Genomic DNA, 18,595 nt, shown 5'->3' on the forward strand with positions numbered 1-18,595 from the left:
TACTCTCCTGATAAATGGATCTTGGGGATCAGGCCCAGGATGCGAGGTTTGGGAGCAGGCGTCTTCACCTGCCAAACCACGGCACCAGCCCAGTGTGACTTTTCTTGATAATTTATAAAGTTTTCTTTAATCCTGCATAATTAGTCATTAGAGACTGTAGTTATACCAAGAATGTTCTTCCCCCTTCTAGGAGGCTGCTTCCCATCTTGAAAAGACTGTCACACTTGGTTTAGTGCCATTTTGCTTAGGAAGGCTCAAGAAAGCATGAAAGAAAAGCAGGGCTCCTGTAGTGCCAGAATCACAAGCTACATATTTTATTAGGTTCTAAAGAAGAAAAATGGAGGATAAATATGCTTCAGTAAAAATCCATGACTCGCCTAAAAGAGCCAACTTTGGCATTTGTAGCCCCCCAGTCAAGATATCGCCTGTATTCCCCAGGCCTTAACAGGTACTGTCGCCCCCTGTAGCTGGGCATCTCGTAGAGGACCCAGCAGCCCTCCATTACATTGAGGGAGTGGATTTCACTGAGGTGGAAGCGGTCCTGAAGAGACAGACAGTCGTCTGTGACCTCTGACATTTGTCCTCTGAACTCATCTCTCTCGTAGATCCTCATTCTGTAAGTACCAGAGTGCTGGGGATGACAGACAGAAGAGGAAAAGCAAGTGAACACGGGTAGAAGCTAAACTTCCAGGCCCAGCATCTCCCGCCTCAGAACCCTGAGTCCAAGTTCTCATTCAGAAGCCTGTTGCAGAGTTCGGAAGCCTCTACTCCGAAAGTCTGTCACTGGAGAATCCAGGGCTTCAGTGGCCAATCGAGAAACAAAGCCCAAGCTTCCCCATGCTTGTCTACCAGTCTGTGATCCCTGGCAATTAAAAGTTGCTTAAAATAAAGCTTATCACACTTAATTTAAAAAATGGGCCAGGCGGTGGTGGCGCAAGCCTTTAATCCCAGCACTCGGGAGGCAGAGGCAGGCGGATCTCTGTGAGTTCGAGGCCAGCCTGGTCTCCAAAGCGAGTTCCAGGAAAGGCTCAAAGCTACACAGAGAAACCCTGTCTCGAAAAACCAAAAAAAAAAAAAAAAAAAAAAAAAAAAATGGTTTAAAATAAAACTTATCATGTTATCTCAGTGCCTGTTGGTGAGACAGCCCTTTGCAAGAGAGGAAATCGAGTTACTGGAAAGGTTGCATTTTGATATATCTCTCTTGTTGGGAAGGTATTAACCTTCAGCTACTCTCTGCAAAGCTTGTGTATTGGTGTTCACGTATCTATCGATCAGAAGAGCGAACTCCAGCGACAAGGCTCTGTCTTTCCCTTGTTTCCCTTTCCAAGCCTCAGTTTCATCCCAAAGCAGAGCTCATCCGACTCTCCAGCCTCCTGCTTGCAAACGGACCCTTCCAGCCTTGGTGAAGCTGCATTTCTGAGGGACCATGTCTCACATCTCTCACACGCCACCTGCCCTGGGGATGCTGTGGTCATTCTCCAGAAAGCTTGAATCTTGAGCTTTAGTTATAAATTTGGCCTTTTTGCTGGTGTCTTCCTCAAAACAAGCTAATACACACGGCTCACTCCATACGAATAAAAAGCAGAAGATGGGGGAAATAATCAAGTAGAAATCCAAGGCCAAGCAAGCCGAAACCTGTTTAGATGAGACTGGGGGCATTCAGGGTGGTATGGTCCTAGACAAAGGTGCAGCCCAGGCTGGCTTTGAACTCTTGCCACTGCCTCGTCAGCATATCCTACCTACCCAACGCACTTTTAGTCACCCAAACCGTAGTACACTGTATTTATAGAGTAAGAAGCTTTGGATTTTTGATTTGAAGTGGTTTGGAATGGACTAAGAACTTATATGGAGGGGAATTATATTTTGGACAAGTAGTAAATGCATTGTCTTCCATATTCTATTTTTTCTTAATTACTCTCTAGTGTTTGAATTCTCAACGGCATACACAATGTAAAAATGGGGACGTGAGTTTTTGAAAAACTCACCACCAAGTTCCTGACAAATGAGATTCCTCTCTCAGGTACCCTACTTGGACACACACACACACACACACACACACACACACACACACACACACACACTAGGTGTCACACCCACTCTCTGATCTCTAGTTGTAATGGCTGGGTTTAAGATAATTTGTGTTTCCAGAAGCCAATTATAAAGACAGAGCTACACTCACGTGGGGGATGAGGCGGCAGGAGCGGATGGAGTCGCTGAATCCCATCCACTGCTGGTAGTCAGGGTAGTCCCCACGCCTCAGGAAGTACTGGTGGCCCTGGTAGTTGGGGCGCTCATAGAGCATCCAGCAGCCACTGTCCACTCTGATGGAGTTGCAGCGGCTGAAGTAGGTTTGCAGGTTGGGGCAGTCGCTGCTGCACTCATAGCAGCGGCCCTGGAAGCCGCGGTCCTCGTAGAAGGTGATCTGTCAAGGGACCAGACAGAAAATAGTGATTTCTCCCAGGCAAGAATGCTTCGTGAGGGTAAAGGTCAGGGTCCCAGGACTTACCTTTCCCATCTCGCCGAGAGTAGGTCAGAGATGCCCTCGATGCTGTGAGGCTCCAGGGGAGTGCCCCTGGTATATATAGCTATCCCGATTGCTGTCTCCACAGGAAATCACACAAAAGGGCCCATTCCGGTGAGTAAGGGGATTTGCAAGCTCCGAGAGCTCCCTCCCTCCCCCTGCTCGGTTGGGGTTGGCTGAATGGTTTATTCTCATTCTTTCTGGTAGGTTCGGGTTGCTCTGATTCACTAAAGCTGTCCTGTTGCCGCCACCAACGAGAAAAGTCTTTGCTCTTGTTTTTCAAAAGACTGAGCGAAGCTGTAACCCTATGCGTTTATTTTATAGCTTACTCGGCTTAAACGACTTCTCAAAGCGAATCCAACTTAGCAAGGCAAGTGCGTGCTTCGGATTTTTGTTTGTTTGCTTTACACTTTTTAAAGACAAGAATTTAAACAATAAGGCATCTTGAGTAAGAGAGATCTAAGCGATATGATCTGAGGAAGCATTCTGAAAAGCATAGAGCTTAGTTCAAATTCAAGACTCGGTGATCATTATGGTTAGCTGGGGCACTGTCTTGACTAGAATGGGTAACTGCAGTTTGTGGTCTCCATCCTGCACCCTAGAACAGAGGTTTGATGCAGACTAGGTCCTCGCTGTGACTCTGACTAGAAGGAGGAGAGCAGGTGCTCTGTGCTTCTCACATTTCTCATCTCCTTAGAGAATCTAAGTCTTCCATCTGCTGATGGCTACCCAGTGTCTGTCCCTCCTTAAAATGCCCAAAAGGCTTTTTCTTTCTTTTTTCACAAAGCCTTCACTTCTTTGATGAGGTGATCTCATCAAAGTCGTATAAGCAGCCAGGCAGAAATGGTCCTAGCATCCATCACCAGCTTTCTCAGACTAGAGATACTGGATACCATGTGCATCATACATGTATTATGGGAACCCTGGGGTCTCCTAGATGACTTCAAAATGATGTCTTGTCAGGGCAGTTTTCAGATACTTAGAATATATTTGCTTTTTCCCCTCCTAATATTCTTTTTTCACAAATGAGTACTGACATTTTCCCACTGCTTGGCATTAAGGATTTGCAAAACTATAAAACAATGCATCTTTTCATTGTTTTTGTGTGGGGAAATACAGTAATTATTCATAGACATATAATATTTATGTAACACATAAGAAGTTCACTATTCAAGACCCTTCAGGGCCATGAAAACCTGGAATATGTGTGGGTTCCAACAAGGATGATTGGAAAGGATCTGATTACCATCAAGTGACTGATGGACTTCCTCAAAGGCTGAGAACATAGAAGGCCTATGGTTGTTCTGTCGTTCAGACGACTGGACACTGCACAGCGGTAATGGCTGAATGAATGTTGGCCAGGAGCAGTTAGGCACAGCCTTCCCCTAAGCTACCATGGACATGGTATTTGTGAGGCCATTTTTTCCAATCAGTCTGTCACATGCTTTCGTGGTGGGTGCCCTATAATAGACATCGGTATATGATAGGATCATCTTCATACTGTGTAGCTGCATCTCCATGCACGGATCTCTATCCTAGACCTTCTTATCCCAGCCTCTCCCTTTCTTGACCCTGAACCAACTAGCAGGTGACTCACCACTGCCCAATGAGTCCATGAAGGCCATGACCTCAGGCTGCTTTCCTCCACACACAAAGCAGGTGGATGACCAGGCTAGCTGTTTTGTCATCTGTTTGTTTTAAGAAAAAATTTAAAAGTTTTCATTATTTATTTTATTAATAAATAATAAATTGATGGAAATATAATAACATAATAAATTATTAATAAATAATAGATTTATGTAAATATAATAACATAGTAAATAAATTAATAAATTGATGTAAATATAATAACATAATAAATAAGTTATTAATAAATAATAAGTTGTTTGCCTGCAGCGATGTATGCACACCACATGCATGCCTGCTGCCCACAGAGGTCAGAAGAGGGCTTTGATCCTCGGGGACTGCAGTTATAGACGGCTGTGAGCTGCCATGTGAGTGCTGGGAGTCAAACCCAAGTCCTCTGCAAGAGCAGCAAGCACTTCTAACTGCTGAGCCACCTCTCCTGCCCAAGGCTCCCTTCTTTAAGCTTGTCCTTTGGGAAAGTTCCCCTCATTGCTGTTTGGGGACCACCTGAGTGAGTTGTCATCATGCAATAGCATGATTTTTGGCTTGAACCCCTACATAAAGCCAAGTCATTGGTGAAATGAGCCCACCTGCCCCCTTTCTCCCGGTCAGCTGACCGTGGGGTTTCCTGTATACAGTTAGAATTGTGAGATAATACAATGGCACTGGCTTAGCCAATCTCACAAGGAACTCTAGAGCCACCATGAACTGAACAAGGGGCTGGGACTTTGTGCTCCTTTATTGCTCAGTAAATTGATGTAGGCTGCCACCATGGAGGGGTATAATGTCGGATAACTTAGGCTCAGCAGCTTCCTGTAGCTGAAGAAAGTCCTGGAGGTACATTCAGCCTTGAGCCATCTATGTCTATGGGAAACAGTGCCTTGGCCTGAGTGATGGTCTGGACAGTGTACCACAGTGCTTACTCCAAGAAGAAAATAAGGATTTATCTTCATCCCACTAGCTAAGGTAACCATCGGCAACACAGTGGCATCTAGCTTTCAGGCTTCAAGGCATGTAAAGTCCATTTCATATTATTGTATTATGGTTGTAATATTTATACTATGGAGCACACCTCTCTTTTCTCCTGGTCCCTTTTTTAAATAAAGTGAATAGTAACATAACTGAGGTGATCAATAATATTTAGCCTCTTAATGGAAGGTTATTTATTGGTGAAGAAAAGCTGATGATCACACTGGACTCTTTTTTGTGTGGGGTGGCGGGGGATGTGGAGAAAGGGTTTATAAGGCTTATACTTCCACACCAAAGGAAATCAGGAACATAAACTCAAGCAGGGCAGGAACCTGGAGTCAGGAACTGATGCAGAGGCCATGGAGAGGTGCTGCTTGCCGACTTGTTCTCCATGGCTTGCTCAGCCTGCTTTCTTACAGAACCCAGGACCAACAACCCACAATGGGCTAGGCCCTCCCCCACTGGTCACTAAATGAGAAAATGCATTGCAGCTGGATCCTATGGAGGCATTTTCTCAACTGAGGCTCCTTCCTTTCTCATGACTCCAGCTTGTGTCAGTCAGCCAGTACAGTAATAATGTATGAGTGTTGGATTTCTAACTCTGCAAGTGTGTCACAGTAATGTAAGATTAGGGGACAGTGGGTGAAGAGAACACCAGAATTTTTTCTACCCTTTGCCACTTCTCTGTAAGACTAAAATTATTACAAAATAATTTTTTTCAAAATTTATTCTTTGTGTCTTTTGCATGGTGTATCTTCACGCCATTCATTTTCCTGTCCCTTTGTATCCACCTTTTGCCCCTGCAACCTCCTCCCTCCCAAAATAAAATAAAGTAAAATTTAAGAGATAAAGAAAAAACAGAAGGAAAAATCAATCTCATCATGGAAGCTGTAGTATGACACAGTAAACCCTTTTGTCCGTATATCTTTACTTGCAAGTGTGCATTGCAAAGAGTCATTGGTCTGGTTCAATGCCTCTGGTTTCTGCTACATTATCAATGTTGGGCCCTCACTGGAACTCCTCTTGGTTATCCTGCTGTTGCCCTGTGTCATGGAGATCCTGCAGCTTTGGGTCTGCAGGACAGGTCCCTTCATGTGCTCCAGCAGATAACATGGAGGGGATGCTGGGGTGGTCCAACCAATAACCCTGGTTCTGGGCCTGGGTAGTTTCAGGATTAGTCAGCCTGCCAGCTTTCCCTTGCCTCACCACTAGGGTGAGCTCTTCTGTATTGCCTTGGAGAGTTTACCCCTTGTATCGATGAGCAAGGGGTGGGGCCAGTTCTCCTGCTTTCACATCCTCAGGGTTGGATCTCCCACACCTACATCTTCAGGGCTAGCTCTACTGTGTTGCCCAGGTGTGGCATAGGGGCCACTCTCCCAAGTACTGCAGCTGATGAGGGGCAGGATCAACTCTCAGACTCTTAGGACCTCAGATCCAGCTTTCCCACCTGCCTTAAGGCATTGATACGTGTGTGTGTGAGTGTGTGTGTGTGTGTGTACATTTCTCCCACACCCGTGCTTCTATATGACAGATGAATAGTAGGGATAGCTCTCCCATGTTTACAACTTTGGGGCTGGCTCACCCACACCTCCTCCAATAGGGTTGGATCTATTATGCTGCCCACATGAGGTGCAGGGCCTGCTCTCCCAAGTGCTGCAGTTGGTCAGAGGACAATTTTAGGGAGTCAGTGCTCTCTTTCCAACACATGGGTCTCAGGGATCAAACTCAGATTTTCAGGTTTGCACTTGTACACACACACACACACACACACACACACACTGAATAAATGTGGTATAAAATTCCAAAAAGAAAAATGAATCAAGACTAAGGAACAGAAGTTTAGAATGTGATCAGCTCTAATAGAACTCGAGCCTTGAACATGTCTCAGCATCAACTACACCTCCTTGTGAAGGACTGGATTTGACATTTGCCTTCTCCTAGTAATAGGTGCTGCTTTATTTTGAGCATTGGGATCTATTTTCTCCCCTGCAGATGGGCATCTCATAGCAAGTCCAAGACTTTTGTGGTCTGGGGATAGGAAGATGATGTCCTTGAGAGGAGGCGTGATCCTGAATGAAGAAGCAGTCTTCAGAGAGCTCCAACATGGATGAAGCTATCTGGTACAGCTTTATCCCTGGAGCTGGCCAGCTGCGATGAAGATTAGAACAGGAAGAAAGTAATACACTCTCTTGTTTCTATGGCATTAGAGGATCTGTAACAATTTGTAAAGAAAAACAAAGGTCGTATTTGCTGGGGGACTAGAGCACACAAATCAATGAGTTGATCTTGGAATAGGCACATGGCTGCCCATTATAATGGAAGAAGTAGGATTTCCTATAATAGTCCTAGGTTTTCATCATGATCTAGAAAAAGTGGCTGTTGGCTCTCCACCTCATAGGTGATTGAAAGTTTGTGTTCCTGGCAGGGGTTTGGGAATCTAATATCCTGTGGGCCCCAAGGATCCAGGCTGCTCCAAAGTTCCCAGGTGCAGGGCGTCTCCAGATAAAACCCCCGTCACAGCTGTCAGCTCCTGATCCAAGCAGCTTGTGTGGTGACTCATGCCACCCTAATAAAAAGGGAAGTTGGCCGGGCGGTGGTGGCGCACGCCTTTAATCCCAGCACTCGGGAGGCAGAGCCAGGCGGATCTCTGTGAGTTCGAGGCCAGCCTGGACTACCAAGTGAGTTCCAGGAAAGGCGCAAAGCTACACAGAGAAACCCTGTCTCGAAAAACCAAAAAAAAAAAAAAAAAAAAAAAAAAGGGAAGTTGATAGTAGGTCTTAATAAGCAGGAAGTTTATCCCCTGGTCCTGTCATCACTCTCTGTGGGGTTATGGACATAGTGATTGTGACATGTTCTCCACGCCTCCTGTTTTGAGAACTTGGTTCTCATGTGGTGTTTTGTTTATTAGGCTGTGGAACCTCTAGCAAATGGGACCCAATGGAAGGAAGTATAAAATGGGGGATGTATCATCTCCATCTCTTTCCAATCTCACTTTTCTGCCTCCTGGTGGGCTACCATATGAGAACCAGCAGTCATGGCTTGCTCTCTCTGGTCAGTACGCTTTCCTCACCATGACAGATTATAATCTTCTGGTTATGACTGTGAACCAAAATGAATACTTCATTCCTTGGGGTGTTTCTATCAGGTAATTCATCACAGATGAAAAAGTATGGGATGGTTCTATTTCTGCCTCCTGCCAAGTCCTTAGCTTATACAATGTGATACTGTAGAATTTGCTCCAACATCTCGCCCAAACAATGACAGTCCCAAAGGATTCATGAAGCAAACAACTGTATTATGACATGTTGAAGATCAAATAAGTTACCTAGAAATAAAATGTTGACTCAATGATGAAAGTTGGCCTCTTTAGATAAATGAGTTATAGCAACATCTAGGCTGTGAATCAGTGGCCCATGCTCGCAGTTTCTAAAGTTGGAGCATCAGAGACTTGAGCACAAGTGATATTCTTGGGGCTTGAAAGATCCAACACTTGCAAACACTACCACCTTGAATGACCTGCCCTCCTGTCCCATTCTTTGTTTTAACGGTAATTCCTTTAGAACTTCTTCTTCTTCTTCTTCTTCTTCTTCTTCTTCTTCTTCTTCTTCTTCTTCTTCTTCTTCTTCTTCTTCTTCTTCTTCTTCTTCTTCTTCACACAGTGGAGCTTCTGAATAGTCACTCTCCATGAAGGACATGTTCAGGGAGGCCATGGTTGTACACATCCATGCATATTTTGCAGTTTCTGGCAATGCTTCCTTAATCCCTGGAAAATCACTTAAACGCCCAATCCTCATTTCTCCATTTATAAGGTAAGAATAACAATGAAAATCAAAGATAGAATTAATTTAAAAGTACTTTCAAAAAACAATACCAGTGGCAAAGAGTTGCATCATTTTGAAAGGAAGAATTATTATGGAAGAAAAATGAGTCATAGTGTTTGCTAAAGGTGGCAAGGCTGACTTTATTCAGAACAAGATATAAAAGTAGGTAGAGGAATAATTGTGTGGGAGTTTGTAATGAGCAGAGCAGTTTGACTCGAGCGTCAATGCAAAAATGAAATGGATGTGTGGAGGTTTGTAACCAATGAGCAGGATGGGGCCTGGTGTCAGTAGATGGAAAATTACTAAAAGGCAGTATCAGAGATGAGGAGTTTCCAGCTAAACTGATTGGTAAGATAAATGAGGAAGGTAGGCCAGGGTGGTCATGGGTGAATGAGAGTCAGTAAACTGATGGAGCAGGATTGTTGCTCCAATCTGATTGGACAAGAGCACAGAGGGGAATCTGAAGTCAAAGCCAAGCTGAGCAATCAGAAGATCCCAGTTCAAGGTTTTACCAGAGGGACAGGCTGTCAACATCTTAATACTTGTCAAAGATAATATTATTAACATCTTTGATATGTCAGTTGATAATCTGTTTGCAGGTTTTGGTATCATAGTATCTACACGTTTGCTTATGCTATAGAGAAGCATACTTGGCTGGTAACTAGAGGAAGTGGGAGTTGAACTTGTCTGTTTACCCCCAAGACTTAAGCTAATGGCATAATTCCTTATGCCAGTGACTTGTTTTCGATGCCATCTTTTCAGGTGTGCAGATCTTACACTTCTCTAAATTATACACTTCCTATTGTTGGACCCCAAAGTTTAGGGTCTCAAGTGGGCGCCCCAAGAACCCAGACTCCAGTCCAGTTGACGCAACAGCACAAGGATTTATTAAGCTTCTATATATAAGGGCAAACTCTGCTCCTAAGAGCAAGAGCCACATCTTACTGTAGCCCCATAAGGGCTTTTAAAGGAAAAACCCACAAAACCCACAAGATTACAATTCCCATACAATGTCACTTCGATTGATTTATGTCTAGAAGCTAATTTCATAAAATCATTGTCTGGTTACAGAGTGATCACAGAGGGGGATACAGTTACGTCAGTGTGCACATTTTTCTTGAAACCTCAAGGGGGGTATCAGGGTGGGAGTGCATACAGGTCATGGTGGTCCTCCCTGGAACATTTGCAACTTTCCCAGTCACAGTTAAGCACACCTCTTAATAGAAATCTCTTTATATTGTTATATTGTTACAGGGGTGATTGAGTAGTGGCTGAGTCAGGTTGCCCTGGGAACTAGATTTTTAGTTTCTCATTTCCTGGTGCTTGAAGTTTCTCTCTTTCTGAGGCTTGGGGTTGTAAGCCTGAAGGGCTAGGGTCTTTCACTATAAGAGGTCCAAGGTCTCACATCAATAACAAAGCCACAAACCCTATCACCCAAGTAGCTTGTTCAACCTCTGCCAGCCCTGGGGATCTTTGGCCATAAAAGAAGTTCTGGTGTGTTCTGGTGGGTTGATCAGTTGATTTCTTCATTTTCTTTGTAATATCTCAGTATCTAGCTAACCATAAGAGGCTCTCTAAGTATTGGTACACATGATATATCAGTAATAAGTGATGCTTAAAACAGCATAGAGATCTAGGCAAGGTAGCACATGCCTGTTATTCCAGCTACCTGGGAGGTTGAGGCAGGACGATTGTGATTTTGAGGCAAATTGGGAAAACTAAAAGAGGCCATTCACATTCACTTGAATTAGAGGAACTTTCTGGAAAATAGCTCATCCTCTCTGTTTTTTTTCTCCTATAACATCCCGAGAGACAGCACACGACTGTATGAACGTGTAATGATAGCAAATCAAAGGAGTGACGACCCCTCTTTATTGAGCCTCTACTGTCTGCTAGCACTGCCAGAGTTCCATGTATTCTTCATGAGAGCATGACATTGCAGAACTGAAGCTAGACAGAATAGAGACCTTGCTCGAGTTCACACCGCCAGAAACCACGTTCATGGGCTCCAGACTCTGCACTGAACCACAGCCGTACCTCACCCAGAAACCCAATAGAGTCTTAACATGTCTGAGCTTGAAGAAACATGGGCCTCACCTTGCCCACACCCCTTATGTTGGAAAGGGAAAAGTGTGTTTTAGCATTACGTTTTATCAGTTAAAATGCAGTTTTCTGTGTTGTTCAGTTCATCTAGACTAAAGTGAGATTTCAAGTTATCAAAACTGTTTTCCATTGTGAGACATGACACATACCTTTTCCTTTTTTTTGTTAGAAAACAAACACAAAGACACTAGCTTGTATGTCATTAGTCACCTAAGACAGTGGGATAACCCAGTAAACTAGCTGAACTACCAGCAAACCACAGATTTCTGTACATTCTATCTTGATAAGAGTTGCAGGGTTTTTTTTTTTTTTGATGTATGCGTTTCCTCTTTCTGATTTGCCCTGTGTGTTCTTTCAGTAGCAAAGAATATATATATTTTTTATTTATTATGTACACAGAAGAGGGCGCCAGATCTCATTACAGATGGTTGTGAGTCACCCTGTGGGTGCTGGGAATTGAACTCAGGACCTCTGGAAGAGCAGTCAGTGCTCTTAACCTCTGAGCCATCTCTCCAGCCCACAAAGAATATTCTTAACAAAGAAACTTTGTGAATTAGATGGCGAGTGTTTCTTAAGGAAGCTTTGACCGTATCATTTCATGTTCGTAACCCAATGTTTTTAGTGTATTTACAGATAAGCTCCTCATCACAACGAGAAGCTACAGTCTACGGATTGCCGCCTTATGTAGCCACCCCCTCAGCCTTAAGCAGCCACTAATATACTTGCTGTCCCTATAGTTTTGTCTGTCCTGCGTATTTCATATAACTGGATGCACTACTGTGTGGTCTGCAGCCTGTGTGACTGGCTTCTTTAACTTTACATACTGTCATAGCATGTATTATTCCTTTTTATGGCCAGACATCATCCCATTGTATTGACAGATTACACTGGGTTTATCCAGTACTCCATTGACATCCGGACACTGGGCTGGGTCCACTTTTAGCCACCATAAAGTGTATTGCTGTGAAAATTCATGTATAAGTTTCTGTTTGAACATTTATTTTCAGTTCCTTTGATTATTTACCTATGAGTGGAATTGCTGGGTCATAAGATGACTCTGTTTTTGAGGAACTGCCAAGTCATTTCCTACAGAACGGGCATCATTTTACATTCCCATAAAAAGTTTAAGAGAGTTCCAACCTTTCCACATCCTCACCAACACAAATTATTTTCTGTTTGGTGGGATTTAATTAAAATTAAATTTTAATTTGATTTTAAAATATTATTGTACCCATGAGAATAGACATTAGTGGCATCCTGCCTTGAGTATAATTTGAATTTTTCTAATCTCTAATGGTGCTGAGATTTTTCCCAATTGTTTGCTGGTTATTTATATGTCTTCTTTTGAAAAACATGCATTTCAATCCTTGTCCCTTTTGATCTTTTTTTGTTGTTGTTGCTGTTGTTTAGTTGGAAAGTTCTTTATATATTCTAGATTCTAAGACCTTAACAGATCCATAATTTTAAAACATTTCTTCTCAATTCTGTGAGCTGTCATTTTATTTTATTAAGCTTTTTTTGGTGCGTAAAATATTTAATTTTATAAAGTTCAACTTTTTGTTTTGTCTCGTTTTTGTTTTTCAAGACAGGGTTTCTCTGTGTAGCTGTGGCTGTCCTGGAACTCTTTCTGTAGACCAGGCTGGCCTCAAATTCACGGAGATCTGCCTGCCTCTGCCTCCCCAGTGCTGGAATTAAAGGCGTGTTCCACCACCGCCTGGGTTAAAGTTCAATTTACTAATCTTTCTTTAGCTTCATGATCTTAAATTTTTAAAATTTTATTTAGGCTCTCTCCTTCTTCCAGGTGGGTTCTAGGGATTGAACTCGGGTCTTTAGGCTTAGCAGCAGGTGCTTTTACCTGCTGAGCCATCCCAGCAGCCCACATTCCATGTGATTTTAACGCTACATACTTTTTTAAAAATCATTGTTTCATAAAAGGTCATAAATGCTTATAAATATAATTCTTCTTAAAAGTTTTATAGCTCCACTTCTTACTTCAGGTCTTTATACCATTTTGAGTGAATTTTTATATGTAATATAAATGAGGGTCCAGTCGTGTGTGTGTGTGTGTGTGTGTGTGTGTGTGTGTGTGTGTGTGTGTGTGTTGTGTGTGTGTTGTGTGTGTGTGTGTGTGTGTGTGTGTGTGTGTTGTGTGTGTGTAAAGGGGCTGAGGGTATGTGCATTTCTTCCTTCATGCTTGTATGATCACTTGAAGGTATCAAAATGTGTTCATAATTTTTCTCACCTTTTCATCATAACTTCTCTGGGATTTGGAGAGGCATGGATTTGTTGTCACATGTGGTTTTCAATAAAACAATTCAGACACAGAGAAGATTAAAAAGTGACTTGTTCAGAGAGATAAGGCAGAAAAGTATAGCATCTGTCCTGGTTTCCCTGCGTGGAAAACTGTTAGTGCCAGAACCGTCGATGCCTTAAGGGAACTGGACTGAGCTGGTCACTGTACTGAGTAGCAGAGGCAGGGCAAGCGAGCCGGCTGTTAAACTCTTAGCGTTTTCACGACTGAGGTTGACCAATCAGGACTCTCCTTTGGAAAATTCTGCTTAAACCTCTTTCTTTGTACATCTTTTCTGTACTTTTCAAAAATATGTGCATACGTATATCTGAGGTGTGCGCATGTCTGCATGTGTGTGTGTTTGCATGTCTGTGAGTATAGGTATGTGCAGAGGTCAGAAGGCAGCTTTGGACATAGCTGTTTGCCTTCCTCGTTGTCTGAAGAGTCTCATGTTCACTGTTGCTCATACAAGGTGATCTGGCCTGGAAACTTCTGGGGATTCTCCTGCCTGTCTCTCATTCTATGTAGGCACATCAGGATTACAGATGTGCACCATGGCTTCTGGGGATTCTCCTGCCTGTCTCCCATCCTACGTAGGCACCTCGGGATTACAGTTTATATTTCCCTACTGCGGTTGACCAATCAGGCTTCTCCTTTGTGCACCACGGCTTCTGGCTTTGTGTATGTTTCGGGTGTCAGAACTCTGGTCCTCAAGTTTGTGCAGCAAGGGCTTTATTTATTGAGCATCTCCCCAGCCCCTGCAGCGTCTTTTCCTGAGTACTGCCTTGTGAGATATCAGCTACCCCATCCCTTAGGAATCCCTTGTCTTTCGTGGTGTAGCCCCAGGCAGGCTTTACATTTTCTCCTTTCTCTGGGTTCTGATGGTTGCTTATGTTCATCCTTCCTCTCTCCTGCAGACTCAGAGGTCACCAAGGTGTGGACCTTCCAATAAGCACTGTTTCCTGACTGTAAGAAAGTAGGTGAGCATTCAAAACATTTTCAGGTTTGGGAAAGTTCCCTAAGGTGCCATTTAATAGAATTTAGACATGAAAGAGAAACAAGAGCCACTTAGTGCCAGGAACACAAGTTGTATATTTATTGCATGTGTGTGGATTGAAACGAGCAAAATAAGGCTTAGTACAAATCCATGACCCGTCTCAGGGAGCCGACTTTGGCATCCATGGCGCCCCAGTCATGGTAGCGCCTGTAGTCTCCGGGTCTGAGCAGGTACTGCCGGCCTCGGTAGTTGGGCATCTCGTAGAGGACCCAGCAGCCCTCCAGCACGTGCATAGAGTAGATCTCATTGAGGCGGAAGCGATCATGGATGCAGGAGCAGTCTTCTGTGAGCTCAGACACAAGGCCCCGGTAGTCATCTCTCTCATACAGCCTTATCCTGTGAGAGCTGGTCTGTTGTGACGGTAAACAAAAGAGGAAAAGCGACGATTTATACGCCTGGTGTTGCAGCCTGCTTGCTCCTTCGCAAAACACGGGTTTCGGGTGCATCTGTCAAGTACGCTTCTTCCCTAATCCTACTCCTTGTGCTGTTGTTGTAGCAAATTAGGAAATGCACCCACATAAAGCGACCTGACCAGTGAACTGGAGCCCGTGTGGAGGAGACTAACACTGAAAAGGCAGGGAGTGAAAGCTTTTACGGCCCATATAACTGAATCCTACCGAGCTCGCTTTGAAGCCGCCTTGTGTACACATGATGTGCAATGATTCGGATTTGCTTTGAGTCCACATACCTTCCTTTTTCTTTTATTTCTTAAAAAAGCTACACAGAGAAACCCTGTCTCAACCCCCCCCCCAAAAAAAAAAAAGACAGGAAATGCGGACTGTATCTCATGAAATCCTAGTTACCTGTCTCATAAGAAACTAGACAATAGCTGAGTGGTCTTGGCGCACGCCTTTAATCCCAGCACTCGGGAGGCAGAGCCAGGCGGATCTCTGTGAGTTCGAGGCCAGCCTGGTCTACAGAGTGAGTTCCAGGACAGACTCCAAAGCTACACAGAGAAACCCTGTCTCAAAAAAAAAAACAACAACAAAAAAAACAAACTAGTCACAAAGCCACACGAGGTGAGACCCGTGGTTCTACGTGGGTGTGGGAGAGTGTAGTAAAGAGAAATCTCACCAATACAGTCAGAATACACTAGAACTAACCAAACTTAATTAATGGAGTTTCAAATGTACTTAGATATTTTAAAATTGACAAATAGTATGTGTGTATTTATTAGATATATTATGGTGCTTTTAAAGTAAGTACCATGGTTAAATCTACCTAATTATATATAGGGGTATATATATATATATATATATATATATATATATATATATATATATATATATATATACACACATCATTATCAGTTTCTGGTGAGGACACATAGAATCTATCCTTTCAGCATTTTTACTGTGTGTTTAAGATGTATCTATTTTTATTTTATGTGGATGAGTGTTTGCCTGTGTGCATGTAAGTATATTACATGAGTTGTACTTGGTGCTCACAGAGACCAAAAGAGGGCATGGGATTCCCTGGAACTGGAGTTAGAGACAGTTGTGAGCCATTTGTGAGTGCTGGGATCTGAACCCAGGTCCCCTAGAAAGGTAACCAGTGCTCCTAACCACTGAGCCATCTTTCCAGCCTCATCTTTAGCAATTTTTAATGGCTCTGAGACATAGCATGAACTGTCATCAATGTGCTATACAGTAGATCTCCAGAACGATCATCATTCCAAACCTCTGGTCCCCTGCTCTGCTGCTCTAGCCTCTAGTAAGCATTGTTCTCCTCTCTGTTAAGGACAGAACTGTTGCTTGGGACAGAAGTCAGGGCTGCATGCTTGCTAGGCAAGTACATGACCAACCACTGAGCTAAGTCTCCAACCCCGATCTTCTCTCCCTCCTTAAACCTGCTGCTTTATAGAACAGATGACCTTTATCGGGACCTGCCTGGCTTATGTCTTCTAGCACAGTGCCCTCTAGGTTCATCCATGTCATTGCAAACGACCGGCTTTCCTTCTTTTATGGGTGAAGGGTATGTGATTAGTCAGTCGGGTTTGATTTTAAAGGTTGTGCTATGGCTTTTATGTCCTAAAACAACATTGATGTCCTTAAGTAAGAAATAATATATTGCTGTAAATATAAATAAAAAATACATAGCATATATATATATTCCTTCTATTTAGGTTTGAGAGTCGAGCCTTGATATACTTAGTGTGAGCACTTGTCCAGCATTCCTACCCCTGCTGAGAACACTAGAACACAGTGGACACAAACTGACAAACAGGAACACCCGATGTTCTCACGTCAGCCAGGCTGAAGCAATACTCACGTAAGGGATGGAGCGGCAGGAGCGGATGGAGTCGCTGAATCCCATCCACTGCTGGTAGTCAGGGTAGTCCCCACGCCTCAGGAAGTACTGGTAGCCCTGGTAGTTGGGGCGCTCATAGAGCATCCAGCAGCCACTGTCCACTCTGATGGAGTTGCAGCGGCTGAAGTAGGTTTGCAGGTTGGGGCAGTCGCTGCTGCACTCATAGCAGCGGCCCTGGAAGCCGCGGTCCTCGTAGAAGGTGATCTGGGAAGGAAGAACAGGTGACAGAACATGGTCAACTGGAAGGCACGTTCCCGACACGGAGGAAACACTCGGCAAACCTGGCAGGTTCTCTCTCGGCTCACCTTTCCCATCGTTGTTGACAGCAAGTGATCAGTGTTGAGCGTGACGGGAACAGGGGTGGCAGCTGGTATATATAGCAGGATGGCTGCTGTGCTGGCAGGAACCACACAAAAGGGACCTGGGGGGAATGCGTAAGGGGATTTCTGTGTTCTCTCGCTTTTTCACTGGGGATCATGGGGTAGGGGGCTCTCATTCTCTCTGGCATTTTCGAGTTGTCCTCACTAACTCCAGTGAAAGGAATTGAAGTCAGCAGAGCCATTATGGCCTTGGAGACAAAGGGCGCGCTTCTCATCCTATGCAGCTCTCTAGAAATCCATGACGTACCCAGCATTTTGCAATGTTTGCCTATAGAAAGTGCTGAGGTGGAGGTCGGTGCCTCCACTGGTGGGGAGCTCAGGAGAATCATGAGTTCCAGCAGCACTCTGAGGCACCAAGAGGCAGCAGAAAAGCAAACAAACAACAAATCTCTAATTGGAAAGCAGTTGCACATCTTTATCTGTATAATACAGATTTGATTTTCTTTTCAAACTTGCACGTGTTTAAGATGAAAAGATTAGAACTGTGTAGAGACTAAAATGTTGTTCGACCTTGGTCATCAAGGAATGGTACGCTTATATATAATGGCCCTCCTGTTATTTTTTTTCCTTTTGATTTTAAAATTTCTTTAACTTTCTACTATAAATATATATTGCAAATTCAGTGGGTGAAAGTAGTAAAATCAAATTTTAAATGTGTGATTTTTTTTGAGTTAATGCTTAAACACACACACACACACACACACACACACACACACACACACACACACACAAGCAAAGGGCTTTTCCATTCTCTCAGCCACTACCCTTTTCCCAGCGTTATTTTTAGTGCTATGGTTTGTCTGCATTTTCCCTCACGAAAATGTCAGTATCCCTGAGCCAGGTTGGCCACCATGCGAACTTTCTTTTTTGTTGCCAGCTGATGCAGAGTGCTTCTCCATGGCAGGGGTGGAGGATCATCCAACCTCAGATTATCTTCTGTTATCCCAGTCCATGCCTATGGAGGAGGTGAAGTCATACCTAATTTGGCTTCCTGCCCATGAGGAGTCTCTCAAAAGACACCCAACTAGAGTTAGCAGTGCAGGCGCAATGCCCACATGAAAAATCCTCAGCCGTCACTCACGTGACCTGTATGGATGGTAAAAGCACAGACTGCAAGAGGCAAGTCTTCTTTCTCACAGCTAGCAAGGCTTTACAGAAGCAAACTGGGCCAAGTCCCCGGCAGCTGGAGGCTTGGTGGGGCTCACAGGCCACTGATATCCTCCTCTGCGTCCATCCTGGTGTTCCAAGGATCCTGGTAAGCCTCAAGTACAGCTGTGGTTAAGCATCTCATAGAAAGGCCCACACTGACCTCCCCAGCCACAATCTCACATGGGAGTACACTACTATTTTTAGAAGAGGTCAACAAACTCACCTGACTTTGCATGTGGCACTAAGACTATTCCACAGAAAGATGGCTGGCCCAGTCCTTAAGAAAGGAGAGGTATAATGTGCTGACATTCATCTGATGACGTTGTTACTGCAAACTGGAAAGGCCCCCAAAGAGCAGGCCACTTTCTT

The 18,595-nt window shown here is 43.9% G+C and overlaps 2 protein-coding genes across 2 annotated transcripts; both read right to left on the bottom strand.

Moving 5' to 3' along the window:
• Window positions 1-278: 278 nt before the first annotated feature.
• Window positions 279-2,657, bottom strand: LOC128117324 (gamma-crystallin B). The gene is made up of 3 exons (XM_052749245.1): window positions 2,507-2,657; window positions 2,180-2,422; window positions 279-631 (listed from the first exon to the last, which is right to left on the bottom strand). The coding sequence occupies exons 1-3, from the start codon at window positions 2,513-2,515 to the stop codon at window positions 356-358; spliced, it is 528 nt and encodes a 175-aa protein (XP_052605205.1). The 5' UTR covers window positions 2,516-2,657; the 3' UTR covers window positions 279-355.
• Window positions 2,658-14,402: 11,745 nt separating this feature from the next.
• LOC128117615 (gamma-crystallin A) lies at window positions 14,403-18,523 on the bottom strand. Its single transcript, XM_052749695.1, has 3 exons — window positions 17,003-18,523; window positions 16,659-16,901; window positions 14,403-14,737 (listed from the first exon to the last, which is right to left on the bottom strand). Exons 1-3 carry the CDS (start codon window positions 17,009-17,011, stop codon window positions 14,465-14,467), a joined length of 525 nt encoding a protein of 174 aa, XP_052605655.1. The 5' UTR covers window positions 17,012-18,523; the 3' UTR covers window positions 14,403-14,464.
• Between the last annotated feature and the right edge of the window lie 72 nt (window positions 18,524-18,595).

This window comes from Peromyscus californicus, unplaced genomic scaffold (assembly GCF_007827085.1).
Source record: "Peromyscus californicus insignis strain IS unplaced genomic scaffold, ASM782708v3 Scaffold_21__1_contigs__length_65335640, whole genome shotgun sequence".
In the NCBI taxonomy this organism is placed as follows: Eukaryota; Metazoa; Chordata; class Mammalia; order Rodentia; family Cricetidae; genus Peromyscus; species Peromyscus californicus.

Coding starts and splice junctions, on each gene's coding strand:
- LOC128117324 (XM_052749245.1), bottom strand. Junction 632..2,179: donor CCTGCCGCCTCATCCCCCAC/GTGAGTGTAGCT, acceptor TGTCATCCCCAG/CACTCTGGTACTTACAGAAT.
- LOC128117615 (XM_052749695.1), bottom strand. Junction 14,738..16,658: donor CCTGCCGCTCCATCCCTTAC/GTGAGTATTGCT, acceptor CCGTCACAACAG/ACCAGCTCTCACAGGATAAG.